The 22,193-nt window shown below is 39.5% G+C and overlaps 1 protein-coding gene across 3 annotated transcripts in view; it reads right to left on the reverse strand.

Moving 5' to 3' along the window:
• Positions 1-1,503: 1,503 nt before the first annotated feature.
• glceb (glucuronic acid epimerase b) overlaps positions 1,504-22,193 on the reverse strand; it is a 43,581-nt gene continuing 22,891 nt past the window's right edge. Inside the window, exons 5-6 of one of the 3 annotated variants that reach the window (XM_061760436.1) lie at positions 11,396-11,688; positions 1,504-7,733 (exon numbers count right to left, since the gene is read on the reverse strand). In XM_061760436.1, coding sequence (XP_061616420.1) covers positions 7,002-7,733; positions 11,396-11,688 — 1,025 coding nt within the window. In that variant the 3' untranslated portion in view covers positions 1,504-7,001. Of the gene's footprint in view, positions 7,734-8,237; positions 9,584-11,395; positions 11,689-18,927; positions 19,964-22,193 lie in introns of those variants that run through there. The other 2 variants (XM_061760446.1, XM_061760456.1) reach the window with 2 other exon arrangements.

Here is a 22,193-nt window from a genome sequence, read left to right on the forward strand (position 1 = left end):
AGGCCTTGGTACCGAATGCATGGTATTATACTGTAGCATAGTTAACTTCCCATTGATTTAAGGAAAACAGTCAAGTCCATCAAAATATTACTTTCATGATTGCTTTAGCCAAGAATCTTCCTCATATATGGCCAGTAAACAAGTTTCACGACCTATGATTAACATGACAAGTTGTGAGGGATGGGCATAATAAGCGATTCTTTGTTGAAACAAAGGGGTTAGGCCTGTCACAATAATTACGATATCGACTTATTGTTCAACAAATAAAATGGACATGATAGTTTTTGCTGGGTTTGATACATTCTCCTTGTTGTGGTAACGCGAGCCGACGGTGAGTTGGAGGGTTCCACTCCAAAGTGGCCTGCTATTAGCAGCTTGGCTAGTATGTATTAGCTGCAAGTGGGCTAGTGGACTGCTGTTGGATCGGCATTGGCGCCGTTAAATACTCCACAGCCTTGTTCCATTCGTCGCGCATAGATCCACATAACAGAGACAATTAAGGGAAAGTTAACTGTTTATTACATTCGCTAGCCTGCGAGCTAACGAGCTAAACAGTTTGCTCGACCATGGTGAGGTCGTTTAAAACATCAGCAGGCACTCGAGTTGTTGTGTGTGTTAGTCCCCATGTAACACACACGGGAAAGTTAACTGTTTATTAACCATAACCGCAGCGGCACACACTCAGCCAGGAGTTGACGACAGTGAACGTATTTCATTAACAGCTGAAGGGCTCGTCTCCAGCGCCTTCAGCGGACCAGCCCGCACAGTCCTGCAGCTCGAGGGAGAGCATTATTTTGCATGATTTCGGAGCCATATTTTACATACATGGTGAGTTTTTTATTCAAATTTGTCAAGCTTGTTAAAAACACTCTTCTCTGAGGTGTGTCAAATTTACAATTTACTTTTTTTTGGGGGGGGGGGGTTCTTTATATTCCTGTGCCAAATGTTTAATATTTGTTTAAGTGCAATTTTTGTTAACAAAGCCTGAGTTTGTTTTATTCACATATTTTATTTATCTAAGATATTTTATTTATTGGTCTACATTTCAATGCCAATATTCATTATTCTTTATGATTAAGCTAATTGTACTTAAAAAGGATGTACTTGAATTATTATGCTCTAATTACCATTACAACAGTGGCATAAAAAACACGATATCGGTTAACGTGATAGTTTTTGCGAAAATATAGCATCCTAAAAAATTTATTATTTTGACAGGGCTAAAAGGGATTCCTCGGTTTCTCACAGGAGTTCCGTTCCCACGGCAGTGATGTAACCCAAATGTGTATGCAGTCGTCCACTATTACACAAATCCTACCCAGCAATATTCAATACAACTGTAATGGAAACAGGACCTCAGAAAATTTAGAGAGTTATTTTCCCCCATCTCATCTGAAACAAATTATTCAATTTATTGTCAACTTCACCATAGTTTACTGGGGAAATGTAGTTATACCCATCCCTTCTCTTAAAAATACTAAATTATTTCAGCCGCCACAAAAGGAGATTAAGAAAATGCCTTTATTTCTTTTTTTTCTTTTACATTTTTAAAAAGCTAGCACAAAGTTTTACTTTGTGTATAAACACCTCTATTTACGGGACTAAAAAATGGTAGCATTTGCACATTGTGCTTAGACTGGAAAGTCTGTACAACCACTCTGCGTCTCCTGTGGTGACACAATTTAAGGGGATTTCACTGAAATGAGGGGAAATAAAGTTGTATAGTCATTACACATTGAACAATAATAGCAGCTTTCTTAATGCAGGTGGGGCAACTATCTGAGAAAGAAAAAGTGAAGCCAATACACACACATTATATATATATATATATATAATATATATATATATTTAAAAGTATCTTAAATATAAATTGTGCTTTTGTCTTAATAGCAAAACATTTTACATTTCTGAAAATTACTCTAAACATAGTGGAGAAAAACAGAACCAACACACACCCACCTTTAAATGGAAATGAAAAATAAAATCAATGGGAGTGTACCGATATCTGTCCATTTCTGTTAAAAACAGTAGCGCTAATAAGCAAGTTTGACTAGAATCTGCTCAACCATTTGGAGTTCAAAGGCACAGTCACATGGATTTATCTTCCAAGATGACTGAATTTCATGAAATGCTTAGCTTTGTACCAAAATATACACATTGAAGTATTCTTTACTATGCTACTTTGGTATAAACAAAACAGAATTTTCGAGCTACTGTAATAATAATAAGAACTGAGTTCATGGGAAAAAAATACTAAAAAAATAACCAAGTACTAGTTGCTGTTGGAGAATAAAACGAGATTTAAACAGTTTCATGTAGCAAACTATGTAACTAGAAAAATTATAGAATGGTGTAGTGCACAAATATGACAGGAAACTTGCACTACTTAACCTCCAGTCCAGACAGTTGTCTATAACTCACAAGTTGGGTTCCGAATTATGCCTAGTAGCGTAAAAAGGACCACATCTCTTTCAAAGATGTAGAATTTTGAAAAAAAAGAAAGTAATATCATACATTACCTTATCATCAAATATCGACGACAAAACATCAATAAAGCAATAATAAAACAAATCGCATTATATCTTTCACACACATGCAGTTGCAAACTCACTAAGATTACCGTCTCCGTTTAATGTCAACACTTTATATCTAAATAACCAAAGAAGTCAGTTTTAAGTTTTTAATTTTGGCTTCCCTGCAACTCGCCGCCTTGTTCATTTTGTTCAAATAAACACCATTGTTAAAAACGGATCGAATCATCAGTACTTCTTTTCGATAAACTGCATATTGACATCCTTGGATTAAGTTGAATTAATCAAACAATGTGGGTTAAGAAGTGACAAAGGAGTCATTTTGCTGAACCGAATCTGATGCACAAAGGTCAAAATTGTGTGTGTAAATTTGCCAACTTTGAATTATGCAGACGTCAATTTAAAATTTAAAGGCAATGCTTTATTAAAATCATTTTCTTTGTGCAAACATGGAATTTTACTTTACTATCTATTGTGGAAAAAGGGAGATGAACCCGAAGAGGAGATTTAAATCCTACTTTGCCAGTCCTCTATGTACGGCCACTTTTACATTACATATACACATTCATAGTGATAACTGTGAATGTGTTATTAGAACATATTTGTGGTGAAAGTTTTCCTCGCTCCTGAAAAATGTCAACAAACCACCGTTAGTGTAATAATATTGTGACAAGTGTATTGTTGTATTCCTGTAAAAAAATTTACTTATTAATATTCACATATAGATTTAGTAGATGCTTAATCTGCAACTCACTGTTTCTACAAGTTTTCACATCTTTAGTTAGATGGCTATCGTAATAGTCCATCCCATAAATGGATTATCCCATTGCCACTCTATTGGGATATTATCATTGGCAAAATGCTGCAATAATAATTTATCAAGTTCTTCTGCCATTTCCACCCTTACTGTGGAGCTATACATTATGAATGCCCTTGTTTTTTTCAAACATAAAGTTTTTGATTATCACTGATCACAGTCATAAGGAATTCATTTGTAGGTCAATTTCTCTTTGAAGGGCGGCACGATCATAGTCATAAGGAATTTATTTTTAGGTCAATTTCTCTTTGAAAGGCGGCATGGTGTGCGACTGGTTAGCACATCTGCCTCACAGTTCTGAGGACCTGGGTTCAAACCCGGCCTCGCTTTTGTGGAGTTTGCATGTGTTGCATGTGCAGTGTTTGATGCATGATGCATTGAGGGAAAACAAAAACCCACTGGGAAGGGAAAACTGTTTAAGTCTGTCATTGAGTCCCCTCAGGGTTCAGTCTTCTTAAGAATTGTTTATTTAAAAAAAATAAAATAAAGAAAATATATATAGTCCCCTCCAAAAGTATGGGAACGGCAAGTTAAATGCCTTTGTCTCATATTCATCTTTTGATCTGAAACCCAAATGTCTTCAGTATACAACAAAAACAAAAATTCCAGCTTTTATTTCATGGTATTTACATCTAGATGTGTTAAACAACTCAGGACAGAGCACCTTTTGTTTGAAGCCACCCACTTTTCAAGTGAGCAAAAACCCTTACTTGAAATAACTTCATCAAGTCTGCGACCCACTGACTTCACCAGACTGTTGCATTCTTCATTTGAAATGCTTTTCCAGGCCTTTACTAAAGCCTCTTTCAGTTCTTGTTTGTTTCTGGGGGTTTCTCACTTCAGTCTCCACTTCAGGAGAAAAAATGCATTCTTTATTGGGTTACGGTCCAGTGAATGACTTGGACAGTCTAAGACCTTCCACTTTTCCCCCCGATGATGTCCTTTGTTGCGTTGGCAGTGTGTTTTGGGTCATTGTCTTGTTCTCTGTTGTCTGAAGCTTCTCCTGATTAGTTTGGATGTATTTTTCTGTAGATTGCCAGACAAAATGGTTTTGTAGACTTCAGAATTCATTCTGCTGCTACCACCATGAGTTACATCATCAATAAAGACTAGTGAGCCTGTGGGGGGTGGCGTTGGGTCCCTGCGGTCTCCTCTTGGGGGGGCTGGTTTTCGGGGCCCATCGGTGGGGCCTGTAGACTACCCTAGATCCCTCGGTGTAGTAGGTGTCCCGTCCACCGGGACGCAATTCACTTGCAAGTGTCTGCAGACACATGCAAGTGAATTGGGACTTATAGGCTGGGTGTGGGGCCACTCACTCATTGCGACAAATAACTATGCGAATTTCTTGGTATCCCCTCACAATCTGTTCCGACTGATGTTTACAATTTACATAGCCACTCCCACCACACTTCAGTTGTAAAGCTGGGTCCACGACCCCTCTCCTGCATGTTTCTCCTCCTTCCCTGTCCTATATTGTCCTGACCTTCCCTCACAGGGTACCCATACGACACTCGAATCCAATGTGTCATTGTACTAGTTATATAATGGTTTACTTTCCTCATCTTGTTTACAGCTCCTGGTTTGTTTTTTGTTGCCTTCTTTTCCTATATTATTTAGTTACCGTTTCACTCTTTCTCCTGTTTTTTCTGTCACTTCCCTTTAAAAACTTTGTTCTGTGCAACTGAACGACTGTTATTCTTAATAAATATGCATCAGAATACAAACAAAACCACAGTGGAAGCTTAAAAAGTCCACTCACTGTGAAACAGTATAACTGTTCCAGCACAAAAGTGATACAGATTTTCCTTTCTGTTTGACCTAACAACCGAACAGGGGGAGGGGAATAAATAAATAAATAAAATAAAAATAAAAAATGTACACCAGTTGTTTCTCTTTTTCAGGCCATTCCAAATTATTGTATTGGCTATGCCCAATGTTTGTGCAATACCTCTGATCGAGTTCCCCTCTTCTCTCAGCTTCAAAATTGTTTGCCTTTCTCCCATAGGCAACTCTCTGGTCTTCATGTTTGTTTAACAGCAAATGTAGCTTTCACAGGTGAAACCCAAAGCCAAAAACAAGCACTATCTAATGTTTAAGCAATCAATCTAAAAGGCAACACCTGAGCAACTAGAAAAACCCATTAGTCATGTTGTAATACTTTTACACTTGAAAAGTGGGTGGGTTCAAACAAAAGGTGCTCTGTCCTGGATTGTTTAAAACATCAAGATATAAATAGCATGAAATAAAAGCTGTAATTTTGAACTTTTGTCTCATACTCATATTTTGATCTAAAACCCAAATGTCTTCAGTATACAACAAAAACAGAGGGGTTGACCATGCCGTTCTAATACTTTTGGAGCGGACTGTATATACATTTCAAAACTGTTTGACCCAACTACACTGCTCAATTCACAAATTGGAATGATGAGTTGCGATGAGAGAACCATAGTGTTCAAATGGAAATTCGAACGGCACTAAAACCCTTTCATAGAAAAAGCTGTGCAAAGCTGTCGTCTTTACCACGCATTTCATTACAAAGGCCTGATTAACTGAAATTAACAAAATATTGGCAGCGACTTCAATCAAGATTCTTTCAACAGCTGCTTTTCATCCACTTAAGTGTAAGTTGTAAGTGAAAAACAGACTGAAATCTGCCCATATTCAAAATAAGTTGACAGACTCAAAATCATGCTAAAATGGGCTTGACTGAGGATAAGCGGTACAGAAAATGGGCGGACGGATGGCAGTTATTGCCCATCTTGACAGGTATAAAAGACCGTTTGCATCCATTTAGCCAATAGTGCAAATGCTACAGTGTTTATATTAACGTTGCCTCCCATCTACACCTTCACAAGATGGTGTGATGTAAAAAACAAACTAATTTTGTTATCTGTGAGCTTTAATGAAAGGGCTATCAAATAATTTATATTGAGAAGATACCATCTCTAAAATAGATAATCTAGTTTACAGATGCTTCTTTCCACAGTATGTTGATTCCAGTAATAATTCAGGATTCAAACTTACATTGCGGTCGAACATAGTACATATACTTGCAAATCATTTTTATGATAAAGTCTAACCTTTGTTTATGTTGCAGCATTTTGTTAAGTTAACTGAGGTGCCTCCATATTACTGAAAAGCAGTTCATATCAAAAGCATCTTATTTGCATTGTTGTTCGAGTGTGAAATTCAAATGCATACTGTGATAAGACTTCTTATCAAATTAATCTTCCAAACATTAAAATTTTATTTTTGTTATTTAGTTACTTCCACTTATATCTAGGGTGAAATGTAAAAAAATACATCTGAGTAGAATGGTGAATGATTGTTGAAATCGGCTCGCTTTCATTTTAAGTTAACTAAAATCAGCTCCTGAAGACAAAAAAAAAAAAAAAAAAAAAAAAAAAACAGAAATCAAGTCTGTGCATAATTACAAATACTAACTCCCGAAAAAAAGGCATGCTACAATTGGTGCTGCAGAGAATACAACACCTGTAACAGAGCACACCCATTCTAATATTGAAAGCTGTGGCTACTTAAACATCATTGGGATTAAAACACACACTCTATACTGCAATGCATATAGACGCACTATAATCTTCCTCTTCACTTTCAGTCAACCCTTAATTCACACACTGCATCTTGAAGTGTGTCTAGTTGTGCTTAGCACGATTCCCTTTTAAGTAGCTTTTCCAGCGCTTCACCACATCCTTGAAGATGGGAGCGTTATCTATTGATGCCAGCAGCTGTAGCTGGTTAATGTGTGTGGTGTGATAGTCCCAGCGAGCCAAGTTGGGCGCGGTGCCCAACATGAAGTGGCGCAGGTCATAGATGCTTCCCGACCCGGTGTCAAAGAGCGGCAGCATGGCCTTCAGTGACTCCATGCCGCGGCTGAACAGCTGTCCAGCCTCCTTGCCAAGCTTCTCACCAGCTGTCTCGCTCAAATCGTAGAGTCCCAGCAGGGAGTAGATAAAACCGTTAAGGACAAAGGAACTAGGTGAGGTGGGATACTCCTCATACCAGTCATATTTGTTCATAAATACAGCCTTGACCCCGTGCTGTGCTGATGGCACCTTATAGGGTCCGACTGCCTTCAACGCAGCATTGAGGTAAGTCTGGTCCTTGGTGAGGAGGTAGGCTCTCACAAGGGTGGACATGGCCTGGCCTTGGGCCATTGCAGAGTACCAGCCAGGGTCTAGTGGCCGGAAGCCCTCTCCCAATTTACGTGTGACCATGATGGGCCAGCCGCCATGTTCGTCCTGGTTGCGCCTGAGCCAGTCACTGGCAGCAAAGAAGGGAGCCATGTGGGCAGTGGTGGAGACAGTGATGTTGTCAACAAATCCCCGTCCTTGCAAGAGTAATCGTACAACTCGCTTGGGCATGATCTAAGGGAGAAACCAGTCGAAAATTCACTTTAGACCACTACAATCATTTAAATAAATAATTACTCAAAACTTTGTTTTACAGCTGACAGATGTTCAGGTGCCATTAGATTAAATTTGTATGTGGAAGAGTAGCTGAAGCAGTTTACAGTGGAACCTCAAAGGTCAGTAAATTCAAAATTTTGTTCAGGGAAAACACACCTATTACAAGAGGGTGTCATGTATGACTTAATCCAAGACCTTGGCCTATCTCTAAAAGGGATTACTTCACAAAACCAATTTGCTTTTGCTTTTCTGTAGGGCCCGACTGATTAATTGGCTGAATATATATCTCGATATTCTGATTTCTCCTGGAAATCACTATGTTAAAATCAACCCTTTGATTCAGAGTTGCCAACCCCTATCATCACCTCTCACAAACATTCTGGATATTTTGTCAAGAGCGTTTTGATCTTGTTAGGAACATTTGCATCTCAGCCAAAACAAACACACCACCAGAAAAAACTGAAAAATGCTAATATATTTTTTATTTTTATATCATCAGGTTGAATGATCTTTGAACAAAGCTAGAATAATGAAGTAAAATAAGATATAATGTAATTTTGAGAGCATTTATTGTGCAAATCTCAAAAGTCAAATTCAAAACTCAGCACTCTCGCAACGCAGGCTATAAAATATGTATTCATGTACATGGTGGTTGTGATTACGTGTGTGAGTGTGTATTTGTGGGTATGTAGTGTATATGTGTTTAAATACATACGTACAGTGCCGTGAAAAAAGTATATTATTATTATTAAAAAAGTAAAGTATTTTCATATGCATATATTTTTGGAGTTTCCCCATTTGAACAAATGTAAATATCATACAAATATAACCTAAGTGAACTTAAAATGCCGTTTTTAAATGGTGATTTCATTTAAGGAAAACAAAACTATTCAAAGTTACCTCTGTGCAAAACTAATTACCCCCCTTGTTAAATCAAATTAATTGTGGATAATAAACATTTTAAAATAATTTTCACTGATCACAGTCAAGCCTGATTAGCTCCAGACCTGTTCAATCAAGAAATCACTTAAACAGAATATGTCCAGACAAAATCAAGTTGGACAAAAGATAAAAAAAACCTGCAAAAAAATGACACGATCCAAAGAAATTCCAGAAGTCGAGAGATAAAGTAATTGACATCTGACAGTCTGGAAAGGGTTGCAAAAGCCATTTCTAAAGCTTTAGGATTCCAGCGAACTAGAGCTCCCTGGACACCTCACCAGGAAGGCGTCCAAGAGGCATCCTAATCAGATGCCCCAGCCACCTCATCTGCCTCCTCTCGATGTGGAGGAGCAGCGGCTCTACTCTGAGATCCTCCCGGATGACCGAGCTTCTTACCCTCTCTCTAAGTGAGAGCCCGGACACCCTGCGGAGGAAACTAATTTTGGCCGCTTGTATCCGGGATCTAGTTCTTTCGGTCACAACCCACAGCTCGTGACCATAGGTGAGGGTAGGAACATAGTTCGACCAGTAAATTGAGAGCTTTGCCTTTCGGCTTAGCTCCTTCTATACCACAACGGACCGATACAAAGTCCGCATCACTGCAGACGCTGCACCGATCCGCCCGTCGATCTCCCGTTCCATTCTTCCCTCACTTGTGAACAAGACCCCAAGATACTTGAACTCCTCCACTTGGGGCAGGATCTCATCCCCGACCTGGAGAGGGCACGCCAACCTTTTCTGACTGAGGACCATGGTCTCAGATTTGGAGGTGCTGATTCTCCTCCCAGTCGCTTCACACTCCATTGCGAACTGCTCCAATGAGCGTTTGAGATCACGGCTTGATGAAGCCAACAGAACCAAATCATCTGCAAAAAGCAGAGATGCAATAATGAGGCCACCAAACCGGACCCCCTCTATGCCTCGGCTGCACCTTGAAATTCTGTCCATAAAAGTTATGAACAGAATCAGTGACAAAGGGCAGCCTTGGCGCAGTCCAACCCTCACCGGGAACGAGTCCGACTTACTGCCGGACTCGCAGTCTGCCAAGATAGAACTTGTGTGACAGCTAAGAATGGTAAGTTAATTAATGTGACTCGCCCTTCAACTTGTTTCAAACAGTAATTCCCCCCCTTTGCTCCTATGGCTCTGTCATCGTTCAACAAAATTAAAGTTGAGAAAACGTTCAATTGTTCTCATATTTTATTTTTGCAGGCAGTCAATTTCTTTTTGAATGTTAAGTCAAAACTAGACTTTACACCGATTTTATCGGCCTTATCGGTATCGGCCGATCATTTGCATTTTATGCTGATCGCCGATCCGATCAATGACTCAAAAGAGATTTACTCCTCGTCGCCATCGTGCACAGTATATTTGAATCCAAAAGCTAGTTTATTTTTAGCCTTGTCACGTGTCTTTTGGCCGAGTCCTGTAAATATCTGACGGCCAATCAAGTTATTAAAATTTTTTTTTTTTAAAAACATGGCGGTGTGGAACAGACAACACGTCTGAGACAGACTACAAGAGAAATGTGGTCTTTCAAAATTGCACTATGTCAGACTACAGCAATAAAATATTGTATTCCGATACCACCGCATCCCGTTTTTTACGATCATTTGGCTTTATCTTATCAACTCAAATGCGACCGGATACACTCATTACAGTGGCGACGACAACAAGAGTGAATCGCGCCGACTATATTATGAGGACAAAATGGTGGAAAACATGTCTTGGTGGTCACCGGTGCTCAGGACAGGAGAGGACGTTTGTTTCAGGCTTGCTTGAGGTATGTTCATGTACTTTTAATACAATACGGCTTGCAAGCAGGCAACAAAAACGTTATGTAGCCTAGCAAGCTACTGACGGTTTTACGGAAACATGCCGCCGTTCTGTCGAATTATGCTCTAAAGTTTTGGTGTGGGTGAAGTCATTTAATTAAAAATAAAGTAATTTAATTACAGTAAGTTAGCACCCATTATTTCTGTCATGTAATGTTGGTTTGACCTGACTGAGTAGAATACACGATCTGACTAGAGCAGTGATTTCCAACCTTTATGGAGCCAAGGAACATATTTTACAATTGAAAAATCTCACGGCACACCAACAAACGAAAATGTCACAAAAAGTGGATACATTCATTACTGTATGTACTTCCTGCCATCTAATAGAAGACCATTCATTTGTTCTGTCTGTCACTATGCCTCACTGGCATAAATAGAGGAACAAAGATACATTATTTATTGTAAATATATTTTTTTGAGTAATTAAGTACACACGTATATACAGTAAATGAACAGGTCATTTAAATAGACACATTCCTCCATTTTGTGATCAGATTGGTGATTGGTTATCGTTTTTTTAAACTCGGTGATCGGCCCCAAAAATCCTGATTGTGTAAAGCCTAGTCAAAACATTGGGTATAGACTTAATAAATGTTTTATAATGGCAGTAGCTTGCCCCTAAAACGGATGTATCCTTTTACCATGATTTACCATGGGATAATACTCCTCCAAATAAAAAATTAACAAAATGGAGGAAGAGGTTCCACTGTATTTTCTATGGCTTAGCTTTACATGAAGTGCAAATGTATTTGCTTGTCAGCACAACTGTAGCTTCCTGTCACTACAATAGAAGTGTGACAGAGTCAGAACAACAATGAGCAGCGTCAGCAGCACACTAACCTTAGTGGCTTTCACAGCCTTGGTGTTAGATAAACCAACACCTTTCCTTAGGTCTGTGAGGAGGTCACGTGTCAGAGTGCTCCAGGTGGTGCGTGGCCCTATGCCATAGGTGATTTCACGATCTTTGAAGGCAATGAGTTGCGTGTTGGTAACATAGCGGATGGTGAAGGGTGAGCCTTTCTCTGTAGTGTCGAGGATGACAGACAAGCTGCCATTGGAGGTGAACTTGATGTCCAAGCTGAGGATGAACTCTTTGGTGTTATCTAGAGGGAGTGACACTGCCTCTGAAGAATCTGTGCGGAGAGAATAACCTCCAGTGGGTTAAAATGCAGGGTAAGAACCAGGTTCACAAAAACGCAGACCATCAAAAATAATTTTTTTGCAGGTGCATTAAGACTGGGGGGGGAAAAAAAACTAAATTTGAAGAATTTCTGAGTGATTCAAGATGACAGACTATTCTTAACCCTCAGTTTGTGTTCTCAAGATAAAAAAAAAAGTCACACATTACAAAATCGTATTTCTTCCTGTAACAATATAATTCACTCTTACATATTTGCATGCACACAGTGACAAGCTATTTCAGGACACACAAGACAGATGTGTCAAATGCATGCTGTGCTTAATTAAGAGAAGGGAAGAAGAGAGAAATCATAAGGAAAAAACCAGGTGGCAATGCAGTAACTTTTTTTTTTTTATCTGAATTTGCAGCTTGATGTTAGTATGCCACCTCCTCTTTCTCTGAATTACATCTGTTCAAGCTCACCACAAGTATTTCCGTGGGTTTTGTGCCAGCGGTTCTCAGAATAATCCCCTCTTAGGCCATGTTACTTCTTACGCTGCACAGCCAAAAGAGCTAAAAGTACTTCACAAATCAAGGCCCCTTAAAATTTGGTGAGAGGTGAAAGAAAAAAAGGAGTCAAAATGGAAGATACTGTATTTTCACGACCATAAGGCGCACTTAAAAGTCTTACATTTTCTCCAAAATGGACAAGCCTTATAATGTGGCGCGCCTTATGTGTGCACCGAGTTCCAACATCTATAAATGTTGTTGTGTGATGAGCGCTCCGCTTTACTTTTTTTTTTTTTTTTTTTTTTTTTTTTAAACTTCTTTTTGACCGCTTGACTGACTGGGAGCATTTCCTGCCGACACGCTGCTGATACAGAGGAAAAGCGGACGTGGCTGAGGACAGCATGCAGACGTAAAGGGGGATGGGTGCGTGAAGGAGGACCCTAAAGCCACGCCCCCAGTAGGTATATAGTGCCGGGGTGTGCATTGTGCAAAACAACATCGGTTTGGCTAAGGACCTCTGAAAATGGCACCTACGAAGAGACACGCTTACGAAGCACACTGTAAACTGCAAGCTATCAGTTACGCGGAGGAACGAGAGAATTCAAGATCAACGAATCCATGGTTCGCAAGTGGAGGAAGCAGGAAAACGAGCTTCACCAAGTCAAGAAGACGAAGCTGAGTTTCCGCGGAAAAAAAAGAAAAAGAAAACGCGGAAACAATGCGAGGTGGCCCGAGTTGGAAGACAAACTCGTGCAATGGATTCATGAGCAAAGAACAGCCGGGAGAAGCGTCTCAAGTCACCATTCGACTGAGTGCAATAACTCTGCCATGTGCAGCAAGTGAGGAAGCTTGCCATCATTCCGGGAGGCTTGACTAAGGAACTCCAACGGCTGGACATGGGTGTAAACAGGGCGTTCAAAGTGAAGTTGCGAGCGGCGTGGAAGTGATGGAAGACAGATAGCGAACACAGTTTTATTAAGACTAGGAGGCAGCGCCGGGCGAGTTACGCCACAATTTGTGAATGGATTGTGGATGCTTGGGCTAACATGTCTGCTTGCACCGCTGTCCGAGCTTTCGTAAAAGCCGGCATAATTTCTGAGGAGCCGCACGGCAACGAGACTGACTTGTACCTGGCGTGTTTGATTGAGAACTTGCCCAGTTGTTCATTTCGGATACAGAAGATGAGGACTTTGATGGATTTCTGGATGAGGACTGATCAAAAACTAACGTGAGTACATTGTTAAATACTGCAATAAAGAACCACCGAACTCAGTTTTGCTCCTGCTGCCTTTTAAAAAAAAAAAATTTGCGTGCATGCATGCTACTGTATGTTTTAAGCTAGCGTATGTTTTACCATGCCTGCGCCCAATAAGACGCCGCACCTTATGTATGTGTTAAATACAGAAATAGATCCCGCAACTGAGACTGCGCCTTTTAATACGGTGCACCTTACGGTCGTGAAAATACAGTAAGTCAAGGAATCATGAGTCATATAAGAGACCTTGAAGCCAGTCGTACAGCAAAAGGAGTGAAAATTAGCCAAGAGAGAAGACAATTGAGAACCAGAGACAGAGTTCTCATACAGCATACGCCAAGATAGTAGAACGAGGCGAGGGACAGAGACAAAGGCAGTCATCAGGAGGAGAAATGAAGGAGAGAGAGAGACAGTCTGGCGGGGGCCTCTGGATGACTACGGCTCTTTAATGCACTCATAAATCCATTACTTAAGGCAATGCAGAGAGGAAGTGGATTTGGCCCTGTGATTACACTGCTATCAATAAAGGATGGGTAACTTCTGTTCTTCACTTCACTGTGGCCTGTTTAGCAGAACGTGATGGGGATGTCATGTAGTTAAAAAGTCTGTTTTAAATTCAGCTTTGTGACTGACAATGTTCGCAAGTATGCAAAGGCAGACAAAAGGATCCAAATGACAAAAGTCAATGCACACGTTATTCACACATGCCTGTCTGGATGAAGCACAGATGTAGAGTAGTGCGACTCAAAGGAAGTTATTCTAAAATAACCATGCTATCAGAAGATGTAATGCCAATGTGAAAACAGACAACCAATGCGCATATCCCATCAAATCACTCATGACTAAGAAAGCTTGACTTAGTACTTTACCCTGTCTCAGTCAGTATTTAGTAGGTGCACCTTTGACAGTACTGGCAGCCTTGTATATTGATTTCTTATACAAATTAGCCACGTGTCCAAGCTATTCAGCACCATATGGCCAACTAAACAATAGCACTTTTAAGCTTGCAAAAACAGTTACAGTGGCACCTATATATATATATATATATATATATATATATATGCAGACCCTTCCCAAAACAGAGTATGATGGAAAAGTTTGTTTATTTCCATAATTCCATTAAAAAAGTTAAAATTGCATAGATTATAGATTCAGGGCCAACAATTTAAACCATTACAAGTATTTATTTGTTTATTTTTACATAATTTGGGCTTCCAGCTCATAAAACCCACGAAATCAGGAATTAAAAAAATACTGTGAAGAAATTAGCCCAAATTTTCCAGGCCATAAATCTTTTAAACTGAGTGTCACACACTAATCATCTACTAAACTCAAAGCACCTGCACAGGTTTCCCCAGGTGTCATGAAATTGCGTCAGTTTGGTTCAATTGTCTCAGTTGAGTTCAATATGGGGAAGACTGCAGACTTGACAACTGGCCAGAAGACCATCATTGATAACCCCCATAGGGTGGGTAAGCCACAAAGGTTCATAGCTAAAGAGGCTGGCTGTTCAGAGTGTTGAGTCTTAGCATATCAATAGAAAGTCTAGTGGAAGGACAAAATGTGGCAGGAGAAGATGCACCAGCAAAAGAGATGACCGTGGCCTTCAGCGAATTATCAAACAGAGAATATTAAAGAACCTAGCAGAGATCCAGAAAGAGTGCAAAGAGGCAGGAGTCACAGCTTCAAAAACCACCACATTCAGACGCATCCGGGAGATGGGCTACAACGGTCAGGTTCCTCGGGTCATGCCACTTCTGAGCCTGAGCCAACGTAGGAAGCGTCTCAACTGGGCCAAGCAGAAGAAGGACTGGACTGTCGGCCAGTGGTCCGAGGTCCTCTTTTCCGATAAAAGTAAAGCGTGCCTTTCATTCGGGAATCAAGGTCCAAGGCTTTCAACTCTGCTTTCTTAAATCCAAGGTCACCGCAACAGTCTACCAGAATGTTTTAGAGGACTTCATGATTCCTTCTGCTGAGGATCTGTATGGAGATGCAGATTTCATCTTCCAGCAGGACTTGGCCCCTGCCCATACGCCAGAATCACCAAAACCTGGTTTGATGCCCATGCCGTCACAGTGCTTGACTGGGCAGCCAACTCGCCGAATCTAAACCCCATTGATAATCTATGGGGTATTATCAAGAGGGAAATGAGGGGCACCAGACCCAAAAACAAAGAAGCCCAAATACAAAGAAGAACTGACAGCAAGCATCAAGGAAATCTGGGCCTTCATAACTCCCAGGCAATGCCACAGGCACATTGATTCAATCCCATGGCGCATCGAGGCCTCGTGTTTAAGCAAAGGGATTCCCAACCAAGTATTGAAGATTAACATATTGTTTTGAAAGTACCATATTTTGATTGATTTAATGTGACCCTAATTTCTCTTTTTTTGTTCTACAAAAACTGAGAAGTAAATGGCGATTTCTTCACAGTATTAAAATTTTTTGAATTCCTGATTTTGTGGGGTTTATGAGCTGGAAGTACAAACTATGTAAAAATAAACAAATAAATACTTGAAATTGTTTAAATTGTGTGCCCTGAATCTATAATCTATGAAAATTTAACTCTTTGAATGGAATTATGGAAATAATTATTTCCAAGATATTCAAATATTTTTGGAAAGGGTCTGCATACATACAATTTACAAGTTTTTTTTAGATGTGATTTTCAATTTTTTTGCTTTGACTTGTGAGTACAAACTTGAAATATGTGCGCTGCACGGTGGCAGTTCAACTCCACAATAAGAAGCAGTTTGGCAAATAGTGAACATTTCATCAAAAAGAGCTTTCTATCTGCTTCATGCCACTTCAAATTGAGTTTACTGGCAAACTAAAAACAAACACAAATGCACACCACAATTTCCAGATTTGTATCTTCTTAAAAATTTGGAAACAATATCATTTCCATTCCACTTTACAATTATGTGATACTTTTTGTTTGTCGATCACATAAAATCTAAAAAAAAAAACTTAGGTTTGTGGTTGTAAGGTGGCAAGGTGTAAAAGGTTCAAGGGAATGAATATGAATACAATAATAATATGAATACTTTTTCAAGCCACTGTATCTTATTAACAGGGGTTAACCTAGACACTTAATTGTTAAACTGTTACATTGCCAGTACAATTAATGGCAACACTGAGACAGGGTTTGTCGTTGGAAAAGGTCAAATCTAAATGATTTTTTGGGAACAATGTTTTGAAATGAAATCAAATTGGAAGGCGACCGATTTTACTCAATAGATTATTATGATAACATTGGAGGTTGCACTTTAGTTTTATACCTCTAAAATTAATGTAAGCCTTGTAGCTTACAAAGTTTCTCCCCAAAAAAATTAAAATAGTGCCCTCTTGTAGAGCTGCAAGCACAATATCGACACAAAGTTTGGCTCTGTAAAAACAACATTAAAAAGCAACATCAAATGTTTATCAAGTAGGAGCTGGAAATGTCAATTTGTTTGAAAGGCTAAAAACTGATCCATTCAAATACAAGCATTACAGGTGTGGTTTATTTTTTGCGCACTTTTTTCTTTTGTTTTGCAGTGAAAAAAATGGTGCAGTGGATGTTGAATCATTCAACCAACCGAGGGGTAATAAAAGTGCTTAGTTGTAGACAGTACAGGAATGTACAGATCCCAGATAGTAGGTGATAATCAGGAGACAGAATTCATCCACTTGTCGGAGGATTTGAGATGGTGCTCAACACTCGCACCCTAGATACAAGAACATGAAATGAGAGGAGGATGACGTCGAAGGAAGCAGAAGTAGACAAAGAGAAACTGACATCAGAAAGAAGAAAACAACATACTGTATGTAAAGATGGGGTTTCTGATGAGAGAGCAGAATACGGCCTTTCAACAGATGGAGTAAGTATGATGGCAAATTGCAATGTTTAGGCAGTACAAAAAGGCTGGAAAGTGGGTGGAAATCAGTCAACAGTGGTAGACGAAAGCCTGAAATCTGCAGCTAGACGAGAGATAAATGGAGGATAGAGTGCTGAGAAAAGACTAAGGAGTGATGATGAAAATGACAAGGCAAGAGAGCGATGATTGGGAATAGAGCCGTAAAGCAACGTGAGCGAGAAAAGGAGAGGGAGGAAAAAAAAGTGTAGAGGCTGGCAACTGTAAAGAAATTGTTGATGATGAGAGGCTGAAAGGGGAAGGAGGAGGAGAGGAAAATTACAGTAGAGACAGCAGCTCAATAAAGGACAACTAGAAGGAAAAACAGCAGGTTCGCTGGACAATCATGACTGCTCACACCAAGCTTTAGGTTGTATAATCACATTTTCACGAGACTACAGTATATCTTATAGTCAGACCTCATATTGACAAGTATAGAATAAATAAGTCACACTCACGCGCTTATACGTAAACCGCACATGTACTCACTTCTTTAGCCAGCCGCTGCCACAGATTTTTCTTTTCCTTTGTTTGTTTGATGGATTGATTGACAAAATGTTGGAAATGATGGCAATCGTCCATTCAAGCATCAGAGATCAAGTCACTTTAAAACAAGGGTGGGCAATTAATTTTCTTAAGGGACCACATGAGAACCTAGAACGGTTGTTGAGGGCCACACCAACATGTTAAACGCAACTGTGTATCATATTAATTTATTTATATAAAGCATTAACTTGTTTTTACAAAGCCCAATTCCAATTAAGTTGGGACGTTGTGTAAAAGGTACACGCGTGGACAAAATTGTTGGTAACCCTTTGTTAGTGAAAGAAAAACCCACAGTGGTCACAGAAATTAGTTGAATCTGACAATAATGTCCCGATCCAATCTTTGACATTGGAAATCTGTCCAATGTCAGCAAAAGAGTATCGGACTGGATCTAAAAATCTCTTATGTTACCACTCTAATATAAGCAGTCAATTCCATGCACTTTTATCCAGCAGCGCCCGGAAGGCATGCAGACCCCACGTGATCACAACACGTTGCTAAGGTGCGAACATTGTAGCAAGCACTAAGAGTGAATGTTGCTTGCTTAGTCGTTTATTGACACTCCAGTTTAAGTTCACTGTAAAATTAAACTCACATAAAATGATTACACCTATTGAATGTTCAAATACATCACAGCCTTTGTTTCTTTCTTCGATTTTGTTCACAAAGATCGCTACCTTAAACCTAACACACAATGAATGAAAACCACCATTGACGAGCTAACGGAAATTAGCATTGAGTTTGCAGCACATATTTTTTTTATCTAATCTATTCAAATGTAGAATATGATAACGAACTTAAGATGTGGTTATGTTGCAATTTAAAGATTTCCAATTTTTATTGAAGTTTTTTTTTCAGGATTTCCTAAAACAACCCCAATTCCAATGAAGTTGGGACGTTGTGTTAAAGAAGTAAAATCAGAATACAATGATTTGCAAATCATGTTCAACCTATATTTAATTGGATAATATATATATATGATATATACGATCACCGATCAGTTTAAAAAAACGATAACCGATCCGATCACAAGATGGAGGAATATGTCTAGTTAAATGGGCCACGCACCACCTGGAGCACTCTGACACGTGACCTCCTCACAGACCTAAGGAAAGGTGTTGGTTTATCTAACACCAAGGCTGTGAAAGCCACTAAGGTTAGTGTGCTGCTGACGCTGCTCATTGTTGTTCTGACTCTGTCACACTTCTATTGTAGTGACAGGAAGCTACAGTTGTGCTGACGAGCAAATACATTTGCACTTCATGTAAAGCTAAGCCATAGAAAATACAGTGGAACCTCTACCTCCATTTTGTTTATTTTTCATTTGGAGGAATATTCTCCCATGATAAATCATGGTAAAAGGATACATCCGATTTAGGGCTAGCTACTGCCATTATAAAACCTTTATTAAGTCTACAGCCAATGTTTTGATTAGGCTTTACACGATCAGAATTTTTGGGGCCGATCACAGATCAGCGAGTTTAAAAAAACGATAACCGATCACCGATCCGATGACAAGATGGAGGAATGTGTCTATTTAAATGACCTGTTCATTTACTGTATATACTTGTGTACTTAATTGCTCAAAAAATTATACTTACAATAAATAATGTATCTTTGTTCCTCTATTTATGCCAGTGAGGCATAGTGACAAACAGAAGTTTGTTGGTGTGGTGTAAAATATGTTGCTTGGCTCCATAAAGGTTGGAAAGCACTGCTCTAGTCATATCGTGTATTCTCATCAGTCAGGTCAAACCAACATTACAACATGACATAAATGATGGGTGCCAGCTTACTGTAATTAAATTACTTTATTGTAATTAAATGACTTCACCCACACCGAAACTTTAGAACATGATTCGACAGAACGGAGACATGTTCACGTAAAACAGTCAGTGCTCGCTTTAGCTTGCTAGGCTACATAGCGTTTTGTTGCCTGCTTGTGAGCCGTATCGTATTAAAAGTACGTGAAAATACCTCAAGCAAGCCTTAAACGAATGTCCTCTCCTGTCCTGAGCACCGGTGACCACCAACACACGTGTTTCCCCATTTTGTCCTGATACTACAGTCGGCGCGATCCACTGTTTATAAAAAAATAAAATAACATGTATTATATCTCTTCTGAACGTTCCAGTGAGCACGGCTGGGGCCATAATACGCAAGTGGAAAGCCAATCATACCACCATAAATTTGCCTCAATCAGGTGCTCCTCGCAAGATTTCTGACAGAGGAGTGCAAAGAATAATCAGAATAGTTGTCCAAGAGCCAAGGACACCTGTGGAAAGCTTCAAAAAGACCTGGAATTAGCAAGTGCTGTTGTCACAAGCAAAACAGTGAGTAATGTACTCTGCCGCCATGGCCTGTATGCACGCTCACCATGCAAGACCCCATTGCTGAATTAAAAAAAAAAAAAGGAATGTCAAAGCTCGTTTAAAGTTTGCTGAACAAAATTTGGACAAGCCAGTTAAATACTAGGATAATATAGTCTTGTTGGATGAGAGCAAAATTGAACCCTTTGGATGCCATAATGCACACCACGTTTGGAGGAGAAATGACACGGCACATCACCCTAAAAACACCACACCAACAGTGAAGTTCGGAGGTGGGAACATGATGGTGTAGGCCTGCTTTTCAGCAAATGGCACTGGTAAACTTCACATGACTGAAGTAAGGATCAATGGGCAAATCTACTGAGACATTCTTGACAAAAATCTGCTGCCATCTTAGAGGTTGCTGAAAATGAAACGAGGGTGGATAATGATCCAAAACCTACTGCCAAGGAAACTCAACTGGTTTCAAAGGAAAAACAAAATAAAGCTGCTCGAATGGCCCAGCCAATCACCTGACTTGAATCCAATCGAAAAGCTATGGAAAGAACTGAAACTCAAGGTCCATAAAAGAAGCCCACGGAACAGTCAAGATTTGAAGACTGCTTGTGTGGTGGAATGGGCCAAAATCACACCAGAGCAATAAATGCGACGAGTTTCTCCATTCAGGCGTCTTGAAGCTGTCATTGCAAACAAAGCCTTTTGTAAAAAGTATTGAATAAATACAAGTTGGCGTGTTCAATACTTTTTCCCTGTGTCATTTCATATTACTACAAACAACTTAATTTCTGATCTTGTTTTAATTTCTTCATATGTATGGATTACTTGGGTTGTTCCCAACATCTGGTGAAATTGTCATGTCAGTAGCACCTTTGGAAATGTATGTAATGTGGAAAATGTTAACGTGTTAAACACTTATTTCTGTCACTGTGTATGTGTATATTATGCATATGAAAATGTATATGTATATATATCCCGCGACCCGAGTGAGGAGAAGCGGCTCAGAAAATGGATGGATATATATATATACATATATACACACACATATATACAACCCCAATTCCAATGAAGTTGGGACGTTGTGTTAAACAAATAAAAACAGAATACAATGATTTGCGAATCATGCTCAAGCTATATTTAATTGAACACACTACAAAGACAATATATTTAATGTTCAAACTTTTTTGTTTTTAGCAAATACTAATTAACTTAGAATTTTATGGCTGCAACATGTTCCAAAAAAGGTGGGACAGGGTCATGTTTACCACTGTGTGACATCAACATTCAATAAACGTTTGGGAACTGAGGACACTAATTGTTGAAGCTTTGTAGGTGGAATTCTTTCCCATTCTTGCTTGATGTACAGCTCCAGCTGTTCAACAGTCAGTTGTCGTATTTTACGCTTCATAATGCGCCACACATTTTCAATGGGAGACAGGTCTGGACTGCAGGCAGGCAAGTCTAGTACCCGCACTCTTTTACTACGAACCCAGCTGTTGCTGAAATAAGCAGGGGCGTCCATGAAAAACACGTTGCTTGGATGGCCAGCATGTGTTTCTCCAAAACCTGTATGTACCTTTCAGCATGAATGGTGCCTTCACAGATGTGTAAGTTACCCATGCCATTGCCACTAACACAGCCACATACCATCACAGATGCTGGATTTTGAACTTTGGGTCCATAACAGTCTGGATGGCTCTTTTCCTCTTTGGCCCGGAGAACACGATGTCCACAATTTCCAAAAACAATTTGAAATGTGGACTCGTCGGACCATAGAACACTTTTCCAATTTGCATCTGTCCATCTTAGATGAGTTCGGGCCCAGAGAAGCCGGCGGCGTTTCTGGGTGTTGTTGATAAATGGCTTTTGCTTTACATAGAAGAGTTTCAAGTTGCACTTACGGATGTAGTGCCGAACTGTATTTACTGACATTAGCTTTCTGAAGTGTTCCTGAGCCCATGTGGTGATATCCTTTACACATTGA

This window comes from Phyllopteryx taeniolatus, chromosome 2 (genome assembly GCF_024500385.1).
Source record: "Phyllopteryx taeniolatus isolate TA_2022b chromosome 2, UOR_Ptae_1.2, whole genome shotgun sequence".
Lineage (NCBI taxonomy): Eukaryota > Metazoa > Chordata > Actinopteri > Syngnathiformes > Syngnathidae > Phyllopteryx > Phyllopteryx taeniolatus.